General features: G+C 42.6%; 1 protein-coding gene across 1 annotated transcript in view; it reads right to left on the bottom strand.

The window, feature by feature from the left end:
• Nucleotides 1-614: 614 nt before the first annotated feature.
• The window catches only part of LOC132014537 (XK-related protein 4-like), a 34,040-nt gene continuing 17,247 nt past the window's right edge, over nucleotides 615-17,407 (bottom strand). Inside the window, exon 2 of the mRNA XM_059395508.1 lies at nucleotides 615-2,266. Within this exon, the coding sequence (XP_059251491.1) occupies nucleotides 1,320-2,266 (947 nt within the window). The 3' untranslated portion in view covers nucleotides 615-1,319. The remainder of the gene's footprint in view (nucleotides 2,267-17,407) is intronic.

The raw sequence follows: 17,407 nt of genomic DNA, 5'->3' as shown, positions 1-17,407 counted from the left end.
AAGTTTGTTGTAAGAGTGCGACTTTACAAATGGTTCAAATACAAATCTTAGCTGGATCTAGTGATAAGCCCTCAATCAGTTTGGAAGGTTTTCTCATAGCATATTCACTGCATTGTCTGCTTATACTTACTAAAAAGTGTCCCAAAGCCTCTAAAAGACACATCACTTTGACCTTGGATTGGGGGGGTTAGTCTGTACACAATGGGGAATGTGATGGTGTGCTCTCACGTCCATGTTTGGGGGGCTCATGCCGCTCGTTCTTCGGTGTTTGGGACTTCCACGTCAGTCCTGTGGTTGGATGCTATTTGGCACTAGGAGGGTGTGGCATGGCATGCTCCGTAGCCGTCACACAGAGCCACGCTTTTCTGTGTCTCGAAACACCCAGTTCAGCATGTTTCTCTCCTGCCGCTCTGCACCTCCTTGCCCTGGTGAACTGCGGCAGGCTGGGAAGTCAGATGCTCGTTTTTGCCTTGTTTCCCTGCTTCCTCTTCATGTACTTATTAAATTTTTGCAACTGAATACTGAACCATGATTTTCATTTAATTTACATCATGAAATCACTGAGCTCCTTGGTCTTGTCGAAAGCCATAGATGTGCTGCATAGGATTTCTGTCAGAAAGGATGTTCTCGACTGAAATTTAAAATAAAAAACAAATCCTGAAATGTGTTGAAAATGAACCATTCCATTGATTTGAATACATATGTAAACGACAGTTGAGTTTGCTGTCCGTGGTAGGATTTGAACGCATGGTAGTGGTTTCCAAATGAGAATGGTCTATGAAATTCTTTTCTAAGTAGTACTATTTTTTGTTTTGTTTTGTGTTTTTCTGGAGTCTTGAAGGATATATTCTCTCTCTCTTTGTTTTTATATTCAGAATCAGAGCTTTGCATCTAGAAAAGAAATCATCTAAGCTATTTTGACAGAGGACTGGTGCCGTGTGTGTTAGCATGTGTGTGTATGTGTGCATGTGTGTATGTGATTGAGTATATTTTTATGCAAAGATCAGTTAACTCCATCAAAACACCCTATTGATTGGAGGCAATGTTTTCCGTGCTCATAGTACCCTCTGGTGGACACGCTAAAAGTGGGCAGGAGGGGCTGGTAGCAACAAGGAGTCCTACTGAGCAGGCACGGTTCGGTTCGGTTCTTTCCCTTCAGCTGCTCTTTTGAAAGGAGGCCAGCAGCAGGCGGTCAGCTGACGGAGGGTCCGACGAAGCACATTACAGCCCGTTGCCCTATTCTAGGACAGTTTCATTATTGCCACGGCCCTGCTGTTACCCCTTCACTGGAGGTTGTGGCTCCTCCGAGGCCTTCTATTTTATAAAGTGGTTTCATACTCCAACCGCTCCTGAATAAGGGCATCATCTTTGTACTGCAGCCTTGGAGGAGACGGGGAACATTCAAAGGCTAGAATGGCCTTTCGAAGGCTTCGGTCCAAAACGTGTCTTTCCCACGCAGGGTACCTATTCCTGAACAGGTCAATTTTAATGACAGATTCTTCAATCCGTGGTGGGCGAGAGGATGGTGTGGACGGGGCAGTGGGCCTCACCTGAAAGACAGGGACGCACCCATCCCGCTCTGCGAATTTCTGGTCGCGGTCGCTGGCGACGCTGCGGTTGTTGGAGATGGACCGGAGTGTGCTCGTGGCCACTTCTGGAGGCAGAGTGAAGGCAGCGACTGGGTCCTCACAAGCACAACTTGGTGACTGCCCGAATCGGGGTCCATTGGGGTGAAAGAAGGCATAGTACATCAGCATAAAAACGACGCCAGTTAAAAAGCTGCTGAATACCACACACAGCGCTGGGATGGCAAACGCATCTGCAATCTGGGGAGCCTTGTAGAGGTACCAGAGGGCACTCAAGGCTGTATTTTCCAAGAGGATCACAAAATAGTAAATGAAGAGCCTGCAGCGTGTCCTGCCTTCCTTGACATTGAACCAGCTGAAGATGTAGATGATCCCCACCACCATGTCGAACACAATCTCTTCCCATTTGGTGATGCAGAATTCTGTCTCACAGTGGACGATCCAGAAGGTCATGATGCACCAGTGGAGGACGATGAAGATCCCAAAGTACAGCTGGAAAACCGAGGCAAAGAGGGCGAAGGTGATGACTCTGGCGGCAATGGTAAAGAAGTGCCAGCAGAACTGGATGACAACCGCCATGTAGCTGATAGGCTTCTTGTCATCTCGAGAGTCCCGGAGGGCCTTCTGGTAGGAGGCCAAGGCCCAAGCCAAAGACACAAGGGAGGCTGCTGCTGTGAAACCTACAAAGGCAAAAAGGAAGACATTCTGTCAAAAGTGAGATGCAGTACTGTCCCCTGAAAATAAGGCACGTGGTACTGGGGGCTTGGGACAGGCTAGCTGTGACCTCAGCAAAGCTCTTTATTTCTCGGAGTTCTATCTCAGATGGGGTTCCTAGTGTCTGTCCTCTGTGGGCCCAACCATATGGAGAAGTCATAACATTAAGTGGGAATGCTGCTCATAACACACATGGGGGTGTGGGATCAGGAAAGCAGGTGGGGGCTGAACTTTCTGTGTATATGGTGGAAATAGATAAACTTAGCAGGTGGTTTTGTGGAATTTGAAAACGACCATGAACTGGAGGTTGACACACTGGGTTGCTCTGTCAACTCTGTATGACGTTGGACAGTCGTTTAAACTGGTGTCCTCATTTAGAATGGGGATGTTGTGCAAGGTTCCTGACAGCTTTGAGATTCTATGGATGAAAGAGATAAATAATCACCAGAAACATGAGGGGCTAGCTGGTTTACCTTTCTGCTTCTAAACAAGAATAAATGCACTTCATTCACAAGAGAAAGTTTATTCTTCTTACAAATAAGAACAGGAGGCCATAAAACCTCCTTGGCGATGTTTCTTGTCTTACCTGGGATGTAGTTTGTCCTGCTATAATCTGAACATAATTCTTCCTGCAGCTTTTGTCTGTTCCTTACTGCTCTTCCCTTAGAAGAAGGTCTGTCTGCACCATCACTCACCACTTACTCTTTTGTAGGGGAAGATTGTACTTCTAGAGAAGTGTGTTTACAAATTTTGGGAAAGTAACTTTTATTAATTCCCTCCACTTTTCCTCCCTCTGTGGTGTCTGAAGCATCACTTGGTTGGTCCAGACATGGACTTGGTTTACCTGAAAACACACTGGCCTCCTTTGGGAGAGAGCTCGTATGGAGAATTCACTTTGCCACAGAAACATTAATCAATCTGCATACTACGCAATATGCTGTGACAAGACTTATCAAGACTAAGAATAGGTTTTATGTTTTAAGGTCCAGCTGGTTTTCCTCCACAGATACTAATCATAACCAGGCCACATTCTAGTCTTTGGAAGAGAAGGGAAAAAGTAGAGGGAGGATTGCCAAGAACTTGTGGTGGAACTGGTACTTTGCTTTTATATTTTGATAGAGAAAATCTGTTGTCTATGATCCTTGAAAAATGAATTGGAAAAAAAAAATTACTCTTGTGGGAACGAGGCACACTAATTGATGGAAAAAACAGTCAACCTCAACAATCATTTCTTACACATTCTCCTTGAGTGAGGTGAACTCCAAAAGACAATATTGACAAGAAAATATTTTCCAATGGCCACTTCTCATTTCCACCCCCAATCAAGCTAGCAGAATGCACACATCTTACTCTGGATCTTTCTGGCCAACACAAAAGTCTTCCATTATCATAATTCTCTAGTGGTTATGGCAATATTTTAAGTCAGTTAGAGATCAGGACACAAAGGAATTTTTGATAATATAATTTCTTTTCTTTTTCTTGTGCTTAAAATATTTCTCTCTTTTGTTGTTGTTGTTATTTTTAATGGTAATATAATTTCTATGGGGTGGAAAACACTGACATCAGTTGTAAAGCAAATTTGGAAGTGAAAAGAGAAGGTAGGAAGAAAAATTAGGAGAAAAAAGGCGAGACAATGGGAAATAAAGGTCATGGAATAATGACTTTGAGAACCATAGCCTTATTTTCAGTTTAGAACATAAGAACAAAAGGTGGTGCTATTTTAATCCCAACACCTTTGAGTGGCATAGGAGCTGCTCATGACCTTGTTCTTTATCTGTACCATCTTTTTCCGTAGCATTTGCTCTTTGGATTGTTCTGAAGAATACCCTGTCCTCCGTGTGTGTGTGTGTGTGTGTGTGTGTGTGTGACCCCAGCGTGGAGACGACAGGGGAAAACCCCTTCCTTTTCAAACCCCATGTTCTGGGGACGTGCTCACGCACAGCGCCATCTTCAGGAAGATGGCTGCATTGCTGGTCAGGTGGATAAAGCATGAGAAGTGGTCATAATCCAGATGGTACCAGTTTTCACAGGCAGACCTTATTAAAGACTGTTTTTCAAATCAGTGACAAATAGTAAAAAAAAAAAAAAAAAAAAAAACAACCAACCAAACAAACAAACAAAAAAACCTTACATACACAGCATCATAAGATCACCTGTTGTCTCACTTAAAAGAATTGGAAAATTGGCTTAGTCCAGATTCCTCTGTATTCTTCACCCCTTTTATTGCATGTCCTAAAAAAGTAACTCAGCCTGCTCCAGGACACTCTAGGAACTTGGTAAGACAATATCCTTGCAGTAGAAAAGGAGAAATTTTCTATTAGCTTTGCTTTCTTTGTATCTTAAAATTTACAAAGTCAATTTTTTCCTATAGCCAAGGCAAAGTTCATGTCCATTGATGACCATCTCCTTTGTGAATTCTCTGCTTTAGCAACAATTAGAATTTCCCTGATTGATTTTACTTTCCCCCTTCTGTTTGGCAATTAATTTTTATAAGACAAACATATGCCTGACCAGAAAATGTGGACAATCTTAGAGTTATTCTTTATTACAAAATCACATTACCACAAAATGCTTAATTTTTTGCTTGCTTACACAACTTATATCAGCTTAGTTGCTTCAAGAAAGAGTCCCTCAGTAAGGCACTGCATTATTGTTAAAGTAGAATTCTCTGGAACTTCTGGGGCTAGCACATGAACTCTAAGCACCACTTTAGCTAACAATGTATATTTTAACTTTTTATTTGAAAATAATTTCAAACTTAGCATAAGAATTGGAAGAATTTTAAGAAGTACATTGAACACCTATGTACTCTTTGTCCAGATTATCACTTGGCCTCCTTTGCTTTATGACTGCCCACCCCCGCCTTTTTCTCTCTCAACCATTTGAGAGTAAATTGCATACATCATGACAACTATGGCCTGAATGTTTCTGTCCCCTTCCATTCATATGTTGAAATCCTAACCCTTAAGGAAGATGGTATTAATAGAAGGGGCCTTCTTAAATTATGAATGGGATTACTGCTTTATAAAAGAGGCCCCTTAGAGCTCCTGATGCCCCTTCTGCCACCTAAGATTACAATGAGAAGTCTTTAACCCAGGAAAGAGCTCTCACCAGACCCTGCCAGTACCCTGATCTTAGACTTCCAGCTTCCAGAACTGTGAGCAATATATTTATGCTATTTATAAACTACACAGCCTATAATATTTGTTATAGCAGCTTAAAAGGGCTAAGACGATGGCCCTTTACCTTAAAATATATCAGTGTCTATTTATTAGGAAGAGGTATTCTTTTAGATAGCTACAGTAAATTTATCAACTGTAGTCAATTTAACATTGATATAATACTTTTTTCTTATCTTCTGTATCCACTATCAATATTCCAGTTTCATCAATTGACTTTAACAGTGTCCATTATAGTATTTTTTCCTGTGGTAGAGAATTGAGTCTGGAATCAGATATTGCATTTAGTTGTCTTATCAGCTTAGTTCTCTTTAATCAGGAATATTTCCACCAACTTTTTTTCTCTGCCTTTTTGACATTGGCATTTTTGGGGTGAGTACTGTACCAAAAAAAAAAAAAAAAAAAAAGAGTGTTCTTTGTTTTGGATTTGCTTGTTTCCTCATGGTTAGATATTCAGGTTACATATCCCAAGCTGGAATATTACACAAGTGACACTGAACAATTCCCCCCCACACACCCTTAAGATATCAAAATAATAAGGATTCTCTCAGCAGTTCCAAGAAATATAGGATGTGTCCCTCAGTATTTTGCTTCAAAATAATGAATAGCATATCAGTTACAAAACTTCATTCTAAAATCAAACTCTCAAAACAGCTATGGAGGACTCAGTGAGATTCTATTATTTATTAAAATGTTAAAATAGATAAGATCTCAAAGCTTATCTAGTGCAACGATCTCATTTTATAGAAAATAAATCAAGTCTCCCTTAGAAGGGTTACATGATTTTCCCTCTTTTCTTCCCAAAGCTTGTTTCTGATGAAAATTTTCTTTCTACTTCAAAGCTAACCCTCTGCTTCCTGGAGAAAAGACCCAGTCAGTTATTCTCCTGTGTCTGTATACCAGCTTTTCCTCCGCAGGAGCTACCTCCCTGGGGATTACAAACTCCTTTTACCCCAACAATTGTCCTTCGCTTGACTGAATCTCTTATCCTTTATTTCAGACTTGTTGTTTTCCCGTTTTTCCTTCTATTTGTTTCTTGTTTCTCCTTTTTCTGCTCATCCTTGAGCTACTGGCATTGGTGGGGATGTTGCTCCGGGGCTCATCCCCTCGAGGCCTCTCCCTGGGAGATTCCCTGCTCTCCTGCATCTCCACCCATTTCATCCACCTCAGCACTCAGTGAAACCATCCCTGCACCAGACTTCTCCGACCCCAGAACTGTGTGTCTAATTATCTCCCTGAGAACCTACAGGCCTACAGTCTGAGTGCTTCGTGTACCCTTGATCCGATGCCTCAAAAAACTCTGGCTGTAGATGACAGTGCTGGCTTTCTTGTGGAAAGAAGACAATTCTTCTTCCTCTATGCCCCTATTGTTAGTGTAATACCCTTCTCAGAATGTGAGAGAACATGAATTTTTGGGTAGGCTGCCACAGTTCTAAGAAGATGATTCGGTAGGCAGCTTGACAGACTGACAAATAACCAGATTGTAAATCCATCCAAATCCAAGTGTTCACAATATGTGCCATTCGGTTGCGTTGCATATGAAGGGGTCCAGAATAAACCACTGCGGAGTAAAAATTATTTTGAGCCGAAGGCATTTGAGTTCCTGGAATCTCTTATCTGCCTAAAATCAGAGCATCTTAAAAGAACTCGACTGTCATAAATGCTCTCCTCCCCAGGAGCAACTTGAATCTTCTTGGAAAGGAGAAGTTGGCACCAAACCCAAATAGACTATCACGAAACTATTATATCTCCCATCTACTTTCTTAAGTGCTTTACCATTCCAAAAGTCTTTTGTTTTTCCATAAATGCCCTTTCTCCACTGCTTTCAAGAAGTCATTTGTTCTCCCAGAAGTGTCCTCTACCCCACTACATCCCCAAAGATAAACTCCAAAATCTAATGACCTCCTTGGGGTCACATTTCCCTGAAAACTCCTGTGTGTATATACATAATTACATACATAATTTACATATTTATACACATGATTACACACGTGATTATATATGTAATTAAGTCTGTATTTTGTCTTGCATTATATATGTAATTAAATCTGTATTTTGTCTTGCTAATCTGTTTGTCGATTTAATTTGCAGGCCCTCAGACACAGAACCAAGAGGATAGAGGAGAAGTTGTTCCTTCCAATAAACCCCTGCCACTGAATTGAGTTCAGCTGACCCCAGGTGTTTGTTTTTGTTTTCGCATGGCAGCCCAAAAAATTGATCTGATTTTGAATAAGATAATTCAATGACCATAAAGTCAGGGTGACAGTTTATTCTATCATTTTGAGCTGAATATCTATATATTTGGATACGGTTTGGTAAGGGATGTAATACCTTTGGAAATATGATCCAAGAGTTTTCTTTAAAAACCTCTAAATGGCGTGGGGACTACTTCTAGCTTCCAAGAACTGTTATAGACATTGCTTACTAATTCAGAGACTAGTTCCTCAGAGGAAGACTGAGGTATTTTTCCATTTTGAATAAAGATTTTTTTTCAGAATGAGGATTTTGAGTCTAATACTAGCTAGTCAGCTAATTAGCATTTCAAGGGAAACTGATGGAAATCAATATCGTGTGGTCTAAGTGAACAACAAAGTTTTTACTTTTTTCCCTCTTTTCTCCTTACTTCTTATATATGTCTTTTCCCCTCCTGGTGTTTCCATGTCTCTTTTATGTCCTCTTCCTCCTTCTCTTTCTTCTCCTGTCAGTCAGTCTGTCCTTCTCCCCTGCTTTGCTTCTGCTTTGTTCTTCTTCACTTTTTCCCCCCTTTCTTGGGGGAACATGACATGGGGTAGAATTATTTTTTAAACAGTAGTTGTATTAATGAACTAAGGTTTGATGTTGCCCAAATGTAACCTTCCAACTGTTCCTAAAACTCAAATAAATTCAGAATGAAAAAGGAAGTTACTCTATTTCAATGTCCATGGTCTGTTCTACCTGCTTGTCTCCAGCCCTTACTCTGAATCCCATGGCTTTGATCCAAATCCAGATTTGCCTTCAAGGAGTTCCCATTGAAAGGTTTCATCACTGTTAACTTTTTTTTTTTAATAATAAGTGACTCGTTTTCTTATAATTTTGCTCTAAGTTGGATCTAAATGTAGTTTTTTTTTTTTTAAAGATTTTATGTATTTATGTGTCAGAGAGAAAGAGAGCACAAGCAGGGGGAGCGGCAGGCAGACGGAGAAGCGGGTTCCCTGCTGAGAAGCCCTATATGGGACCGGATCCCAGGATCCTAGGTCATGACCTAAGCAGAAGGCAGAGGCTTAACTGACTGAGCCACCCAGGGGTCCCCTGAGTGCAATCTTAATGACAGCTGTAAAATTTTTTTCACATTTTGTTTAGGACAAAATAACAGCTTAGAGTATGGTTGATGGGGGATATGGGAGGAGGTTGTGGGTAAAACCTCACCATCTCAATTTAAACATTTCCTTTCTGAAGGAATGGAAAGAAAGGGGGCTGATATGGGATATAAGAACTTTGAAAATATTATCATGCAAGAAACTGTTTTGATTTGGGGACCTCTAGACTAGGAGAGGCTAATTCTGCCTCCTGAGTGTAAATTCATTCTCTCTACAAACCATGTTTTTTTTTTTTAAAGATTTTATTTATTTATTTGACAGACGAAGATCACAAGTAGGCAGAGAAGCAGGCAGAGAGAGAGGAAGGGAAGAAGGCTGAGCAGAGAGCCCAACGCGGGGCTTGATCCCAGGACCCTGGGATCATGACCTGAGCCAAAGGCAGAGGCTTTAACCCACTGAGTCACCCAGGCGCCCCCAAACCATGTTTTCATATAAGGTATGCCATACTCTTCTTTCAGGGCACATATCCTGGTCTAAAATTATGTTTGATTTTGTGCTTTAATCTATATCATGTTAATGTTAATTATTTAACTTAAATTTAATTTAATTATGGTGTTGCTTGCTAGAGTGGACATTCAGGTAAAGATGAGTACTCTGCTTCATTTACCTTCCTGTCCCCTAGTGCCTGGTATGGTGTCTGGTATATCATGTTAAGAATTGGCACTTCGAGGGGCGGCCTGGGTGGCTCAGTGGGTTAAGCCTCTACCTTCTGCTCAGGTCATGATCCCAGGGTCCTGGGACTGAGCCCCACATCAGGCTCTCTGCTCAGTGGGGAGCCTGCTTTTCCCTCTCTCTCTCTGCCTGCCTCTTGGCCTTCTCATGATCTCTCTCTGTGAAATAAATAAATAAAATCTAAAAAAAAAAAAAAAAGGAATTGGCAATTGGCACTTTGAGAGAGAGAAAGCAAGGCAGAAGGAAAGGTAGAAAGGAAGGGAGAGAGCAAGAGAGAGGAAGAAATAGGGAGAGAGAGTATTCCAAATATAAAGCTGGAACCACAGAGAGAATGAGCTATTCAAAAAATGTGCACAATTCTTCATTGCTCTCCTCTGCCTTTTTGCAATTTCAATCTGAGCTGCAAATGCCAAAACACTGAGAAATAAAGTCTGTACTCCTGTCGTGTTGTTTGTGGTCTGGGTGTAAACAATTCTTGGAAATCCCCAGAGAATGCTTCATAGGATTTATAGCCCAATTCTCCAGATGTAGGAGGTTCGGGGAATTGAACCAAGTACTCTAACTCTGATTCTTCAACAAACAGAATGAGCCTGTCTCTTTTCTCCTCCTGATGGAGGGCAATTGCAACCCTTCCCCTGCAAAAGGCCAGCCCAAGTTTCGGGTCTCAGGGAAACACCTGACCACTGACATATGCTTATAACCAAATTGCCACTGGTAAGAAGGGGCTCTTTTATTTTTAACTTAAAACATTCATTATTATGCAAAATTTCAAGTATCTACAAAAACAGAGGGAATAATACAATAGAGGTACCGTCTCTGGAGAATCAGTAACCATCACCAGGGAAGATGAATTTGGCCAGCAGGGGACGCTTCTGGACGTCCCCTTGAATCCGCTCCTTCTTGAATGTGAATCTTCCTGCGTCCTCCCTTTCCTGAACGTCCCTTTCCCTGTATTGACTAAGACAGAAGGCCAGAAGGCAGAAGGACTGAGCTAGAAACTAACTGGCTGATCCCTGATGTTTTACCAGCACATTTTGGAAAGCGTCGCCCAGTAGCTCTCAAGACCACCCGACCTCCCTGTCTCATCCTGTCCCCTCTCCATGCTTCAGATAAACTGCCTTGTCTCCATTCTTTACATGCTAAAAAAGACTGCATTTTCAGGTGCCGGGGTGGCTCAGTCAGTTAAGCGTCTGCCTTCAGCTCAGGTCATGATCCCAGGGTCCTGGGATCGAGCTTTGCTTCAGGCTCCTTGTTTAGGGGGGAGCCTGTTTCTCCCTCTATTCCCCACTTGGGCTGCCCCTTGCTATCTCTGTCTCTCTTTTGCAAATAAATAAAATCTAAATAATAATAATAATTTTAAAAAGATTGCATTTTCTTCCTAGAGACAGGAAATGCTGGGTGCCTTCTTGAAAGCTACTTCTTCCTGCATCACTCCTTAAGAAAATCTTTCCTAGCCTCCAACTCAAATCCTGTTACTTGTCACCCAAATCCTGTCATCTTCCATTTGTTCTTCGTGCTGCACCCCAGCATACCTGCCGTCGTTATATCTTCGTGTGGTCAATGACGGACATGTCTACCCAAAAGGGCTGGATCTGTGTCCGATGGCTGACCATTGTCCCTGACATCTGTCTCTCTTTTGTGTATCAGTTTCTGAAATTAGTGCATTTGTCATCCAGTAGGGGCTCTCATATTATGTATTTGCCTATTCTCTTGATTTCACACATCTTGATTTCCCTTCCTTTCATCCCATTTTTTCATCTTGTCAATTTCAACATTTTTGATGGAAATTTAAGGTAGTTCCTCACCAGTAATTTGGCAACGGATGACTTACAAACACCACCCTTCTCAGCTAAGCAGGTGAGATGATCATTTAACAATTCATACCATGTACTATTTTACCATCACTAACACAACTTTTTCTCCTAGAAGTTCAGTCCCTAACCAAACAAAGGAGACATTGAATTTTAGATGGCCATATAATATTGATTTCCTGAAGTCAAAAACCATTATGGTTTCCTTAGCACATGTGAGGCTCATAATCATCAACAAATAAAGGAAGAGCAAGCATTTTTTGGGCCCTTGCTTTGTGCACTGGGATGTGCTGGGTATCTACATCCTTTGTTGCATCTGAAGTTCACGATAACACTTTGAGGCAAGTGCTGTTTTGCACTCAGGGAAACAGAGATGCAAAGTGTTAAATAACTTGCCCAAGGAGGGCAGGCAGTGGGACTCACAGATTCTAAACTCTGTCCACTATGAAGACGGGTATGGCTATCTGCAACAAGGATGTGAGGTATGAACGAGTGAAGTGAGCTCTCAAATCTCTCACGGATGACAGCATGGAGAAATGGACACGACCCTGGAACAGTGCCACCTCTTCAGGCAGCGGGCTCCCACAGGGTTCCTACCATATCTGCTCCATCAGGCTCACAATGACCGTATTTGTTCCCAGGCTAAAGGATCCCATTTTGGATTTTTTTTACAAAAAGGATCAGAAACATGAGCACTAGGAGGAAAATAACGCTTTTCTTTCCTTTCCATTTTCTGGACTAAAACAGCGCTCCTGGTTTCCCTGCATTTTCACCTGAGGAAAATCGTTTCCCAATTTCAGTTGATTATATGATCTAAGAGTAGGAGGTCACAAAGTGAAGATCCACACCCAGAGTGGTTTCCTATTTCTTTAGCATGCTTATAATTTGCCTTAGTTATAGATATAAAAGCAGTAAATCCACTTGGCTGGACTCATGTTGAATTCACATGGTCGGAAGAATGTGATAATTGAAAAAAGTGGAAAGCCCTCTGTGCTCTGATCTTTGCTGAGTACGGTGAAGGCAGTAATACAAACTCCACTGGGTCTTGGATGTTCCAAGTCTTACATTGAAACCATTTATCTCTGTCTTAAACCTTGTAATAGTTCTGATTAAAAATATTTAAATGCTTAATATGTTTAGTTTTGGTAGGGATATGCATACTTCTTGTAATCCATTCTGAGGATTTCAACTTCTTTGCAAGGCAAATTGTAAAGCTGCTAAGGTGTTGATAAGGGAAACACTGAACTGAAATTTAAAAGAGTGTTTTAATATGAAAGTAGTTGAAGAAAGTTGTTAAGAGAAACAAAGTGCCTTAACAAATGTAGGAAGTTATTTCTTTCTGATCAGAAAAAAATCCGATGATTTCACATAGCTCCATCCACTTGATAATTTAAAATTCTATTATTTTTAAATTTTTACTAATATTTCCCCAAAAGACAATCATTTTATGTGGGGTACTTTGAAAACATCTCATGCTTTATCTAGGAAAAAAAGTTCTGTAAATAAGAGAAGGCAAGAAGTCACCATTCTCTGTACAATATTGCAAGTTGCATGGTTAAAGTTATACTGAAAATAAAATAATGATAGAAATTACTACTCAAAAGACATAAAATAAGTAACCTGATAAAATTCAACAGGATTGCATTTTTCTTTAGGTTTATTTTCTATCCCTTTAAAAATGTTTTAATCACCACACTATTTTTTTTTCTTTAAATTTTTCTCCTTTGGAGGGTAGGAGGTGAAATGGGGCAAAATGAAGAGAAATAGAGAGGGAAACAGGGGTAGAGACAGACATCTCCTACCCATCAAAGAGGGACCTGGCTGGACAACAGCAAAACTAAAATAATAATTTAAAAAAATCCCAGCATGTATCAATCATTGCTATGTGACTTTTGTCACAGTTATTATCTTATTTATTTCTCTCAGTATCACTTCTTTGATGTATGTGATTTTGCCCATTTTACAGATGGGGAAACTGAGAGGGGTGAAATGATCTTATCGGGCAGATGGCAAACTTTTCCAGTGAAAAGCTAGACTGTCAATATGCTGGGCTTTGTGGGCCACAAGGGTCTCTGTCACAATCATTCAGCTTTGTCAGTGTAGCAGAAAAGCAGCCATAGACAATTCTTAAACGTATGAAAAACTAGGCAGTGGGCTGACTTTGGCCCATGGGCCTTCATCTCTGGGTACTCCACTAACCCATGGGCACATTTTTAAAAAGTAGCAGAGTTAAGATTTACGCCCACATTTTTCAGACTTTAAAGCCCTTTCCTTAAACTCATTTGAAATATTCTGGGCCAATTATGAGACCCAGTAACGTTGGGAACGCTTTTTTAGGTGGTTACAGGGTGAGCTACCAACCAAATGAACAGACAGAATTGTAGGAAACTTCTTGGTCTCAGTGTATTGAATGCACAGGGTGAAGTTGGGTCATGAACACGATTTTGCACCTGGAGTGATGTGATGAGAAGCACAAATGCCACACCTCAAATGTTTCCTCTGTCCTTTCAAGGAAAGCAGGTAGCATTTGCAAATGAAAGGGCACATGGCCCGAGGGCAGTTTGGGCTGGTCTGGAAAGGCCAGCTCCAGCATGTGGCCTGGACAGTCAGTCACACCAGCAGAAGCATCTAAAACAGGATCTTTTAGTTGTTTCTCTTCCCTTATGTTCCCAAAGCACCTTTGTGGTCTGCCATGTGTGCGAAGTTGATGGCTCACATCACCTGCGAGCGTCCCTGGTATTTACAGTTACCAGCCTACTTAGGGGGGTCCGGGATTCAGGGCCTCTGTGGGAGAAGGGCGATCTGAATTCCTGGGGTTTATAACCAAGTGTTAACTCTAATGGGGACTACTGTCTAGTCCCCCACATATATAGTTATTCTTGCTCAGAGGACTTGGAAGGGACCCAGAAGATGGGTGCCAGACACGGAGGACACCAATGCAGTCCCTAGAGGAAATGCAAATCAGTGTGGGAGACAGACACAGAGTCACAAGCCCATGATTATGACTTGGTGAGCAGAGTGTGGAGAAGATAGAAGAAACCGTCTTTGCCTAGAGGTTCTGTCCTGCAGGGGAAGCAGCCCAGGAAGGGGCAGGCAAATGCTAAAGCTTCCAGGTGTGGTGAGGGGCTTTGTGGGGAGTCTGTAGGAGGACCGTGGACACAGTGTACCAGACATAAGGATTTGTACCCGGACTGCAAAAAAAAAAAAAAAAAAAAAAATTTTGTACCCTGGAGGCAAAGGCACCTATATGGCAGGGTGTGTACTATCCCTGAGGGGCAAGGTGAACTAGACTGGGGGGAAAGCTCAGGCAGGTGTGGGAGGCTTTGCCACATATCTGAGGAAGGCAGCAGTGTGGATGGGGGCTGCTATAACAGCCAGCCGTGGGACTCTGGGCAAGTCACTTGATTTTACTTATTCTTCATAGGCTTTAGCAAGGATCAATGAAATAGTGTCTATCCCAGCATTTTGTGAGCAGAAAAAGTGCTATATAAAAAAATAAGCCATTCTGAATCCTAGCTTTTCTCCAGATTTTGCTCCCTTCTGCTCATCTCCTGTCTCATTGTGCCCAGGAGCTCTTCTATACCTGAATTCAGAGGAAGTTTTACCAGAGGAGGTTGGCTTTAACAGAATAACAGGACAGAGAAAGAACAGGATTAGAAGTAAAATCTGTAGGATAAGGAAACATTTTTCCTCCTCTTTATAGATAATAAATAATTTTTTAACAAGATACAATTTCTAAAAATCATTTCAAAAGAGGAAGAAAAAATAATTAGTATTATTTACCTAACTGAAATATGTACTTCATTTTATTTGGATTAAAGGGCAATAAAGCAGAGGCCACTTGGTTACAAGGAAGGAGGGGGCACAGAAGAAATGGTTTCAGGGTTTGCAGAAAAGTAGGAGGCAGGGACAGATTTTGCTGTCATGCTCTTGGGAAAGCCCAGGTCACTGGGACACTGTTGGCGCACAGGATTTGTCTGAATTGTATACATGAAAAGAGGGTTCTCCAAAAAGGGTAGTGCACAGGCCCTCTGGAACCCTAGCAGATCTGGGTACCAGCTGGGTCCTTCCTAAGACTGGAGAGGAGGTAGTGGAGACAGGGCAGAGGCAGCCAGCTGGAGCAAGACAGGGAAGGAGAGGAGATGGTTGCCCCCAAAGCATGTTGAGGTCCTTGGGAAGTGCAACATACACTTCATTTTGTAAGGACTTATTTAGCAAGAGGCTTTCATTACAGTTAAACTGTCCCTGCTCCCCTTCCCCCAGGGGATTTACTTGGAGACAAGTCCCGGAAACCCGCCTCAGGTAACAAAGCTCAAATACAGGGGTTGGGCAGGCCAGGTGGAGACATCTGATCAGTGGGGGGATGCATACTGTCTCCCTAGTTACCAGGGAGTATGGGCCCCACCCTTTGGGAGCCTTTTGGACGCCAATCCCAACCAAGGGGATAGGCTGGGTCAAATGTCTACTAGGGTAAATTGTAACTCAACTGGTCACCTAGCATCACTGTGGAATTTCCTGTGTGTGTTATAATCTCATGGCCACCTGTGCGTGGCCAGGCCCAACCACATAGCCTTTGCCCTTAAAAGCTAGTCTGTGAAACAGAGAACGGTCACCCTCTCTTGTAAGAGGTGCGTCCCCGAACGTTCAGTTAGATTCTTGATGCTTGGCACGAGATAAAGCTTTGCTTGACCTTTGCTTTGTATCGGTCTTGCTCCTTTAATCATGGACCCATTATTGGGGCATAACACATTTATCTGCTTTTGATCACTTATTTTTTTGGTTTCATGCCTCAATTTCAGCACAAATGGATATACTTTAAAAACACCTTGCCTTTTTAAAAATTTTATTTTTTTATTGGATGTAGCTTTCTCTAATTCTCTCCAACCTCTGATTGTTTCCTTGGCTGGCAGGGTGGGAGCAGAGCAGGAAGAGGCCATGTGGGAGGTGGAGGGGGTGGGGGTTAAGGGTGGGGGTTAAGGGTGGCTTCTGCCCTATTTTCCAGTGTCTTTGCCCTTTGGGTTGCCTCATTTTTATTTTGTCAATAAAAAAGACAATGGCTTGCTGCTGGGACCATTTAATAATGCAGCAATAAATTGTGCTTTCAAGTCCCGAAATGCTTTTCTAGGTGATTTACAAAGAATGACTCAATACCCTGAGGCCACGGATTTGTAGCATTATCTGTTCTTATGGTTGGACTGGCTCAGAGGAAGCTCACCCTGGGAGGAACCCTAAGGGTTCACAAATGGCACAAAGCCAGGGAGCCTGGGTTCAGCCTTCTCAGCTCCCCCTCCCTTAGTCCCTCCTCATGCCCTGGGACCTGTGTCCTTTCTCCTCTTCTCTTAGGGGAAGGGGCTATCAGTTGGCACACCCCTCTGTGAGACGCTTATATCTTTGGGACAAGAAAGATGAGTGTCTCAGAGAAGGGCTTTGAGAGCATCTAATAAGATGAGGAAGTCTGCCCAGGAGAAGGGGGTAGCTGGCTGCTCTATTTCCAGGAGCCCCAGCAGGTTTTGGGGACACTCCTCTGCATCCCCACCTGCCCCTCCTCACTGGGCACAGCCTCCCACCTGGCCTGGTCTCCAGTTCTCCACTCCAGTGGCTTTTTTCACTTTGTGGATGAAGTGAATTGGCTACAGTGTACATCTGATCATCTTTCCTGCTGAAAATCCTTCAAGGCTTCCTCTTGCCTCACAGGATAAATGAAGAAGCAAACTCGTCCAGAACCCGCCCTTTTCAGTCCCTTCCAGGTCTTCGTCATTTCCTGCCTCACCCACTCAGACCCTTCCTCTCTCTTGCTTGGGTCTCTGTGTCCCCTCTTCCAGCCCCCCTCCCCCGAAGGATTCATGCACCAAGGGCCCCCGTTCCTGGCTTCCTGGCTGGGAAGGCTGCCTGGTCGCTCCCCATCACCCGAGCATTACCTTCCTACTACATCTGTTATGGCCAGGGGACCTGCCCCCCTTCCCCGCAAAGCCCTCATCCCTACCCCTCATCTATAAGACAAAGAGGATGGTGCCATTCTGCCTGTGGTGTGTGGGTGCTTCTGTAGATAGGTTCAACTCCCAAATCCCAGGCCTGTGGCTAGCAGTAGG

The sequence above is a fragment of the Mustela nigripes genome, chromosome 3 (genome assembly GCF_022355385.1).
Source record: "Mustela nigripes isolate SB6536 chromosome 3, MUSNIG.SB6536, whole genome shotgun sequence".
Lineage (NCBI taxonomy): Eukaryota > Metazoa > Chordata > Mammalia > Carnivora > Mustelidae > Mustela > Mustela nigripes.
The sequence above is the reverse complement of the archived record's forward strand: the minus strand, read 5'-3'. Positions and strand labels throughout refer to the sequence as shown.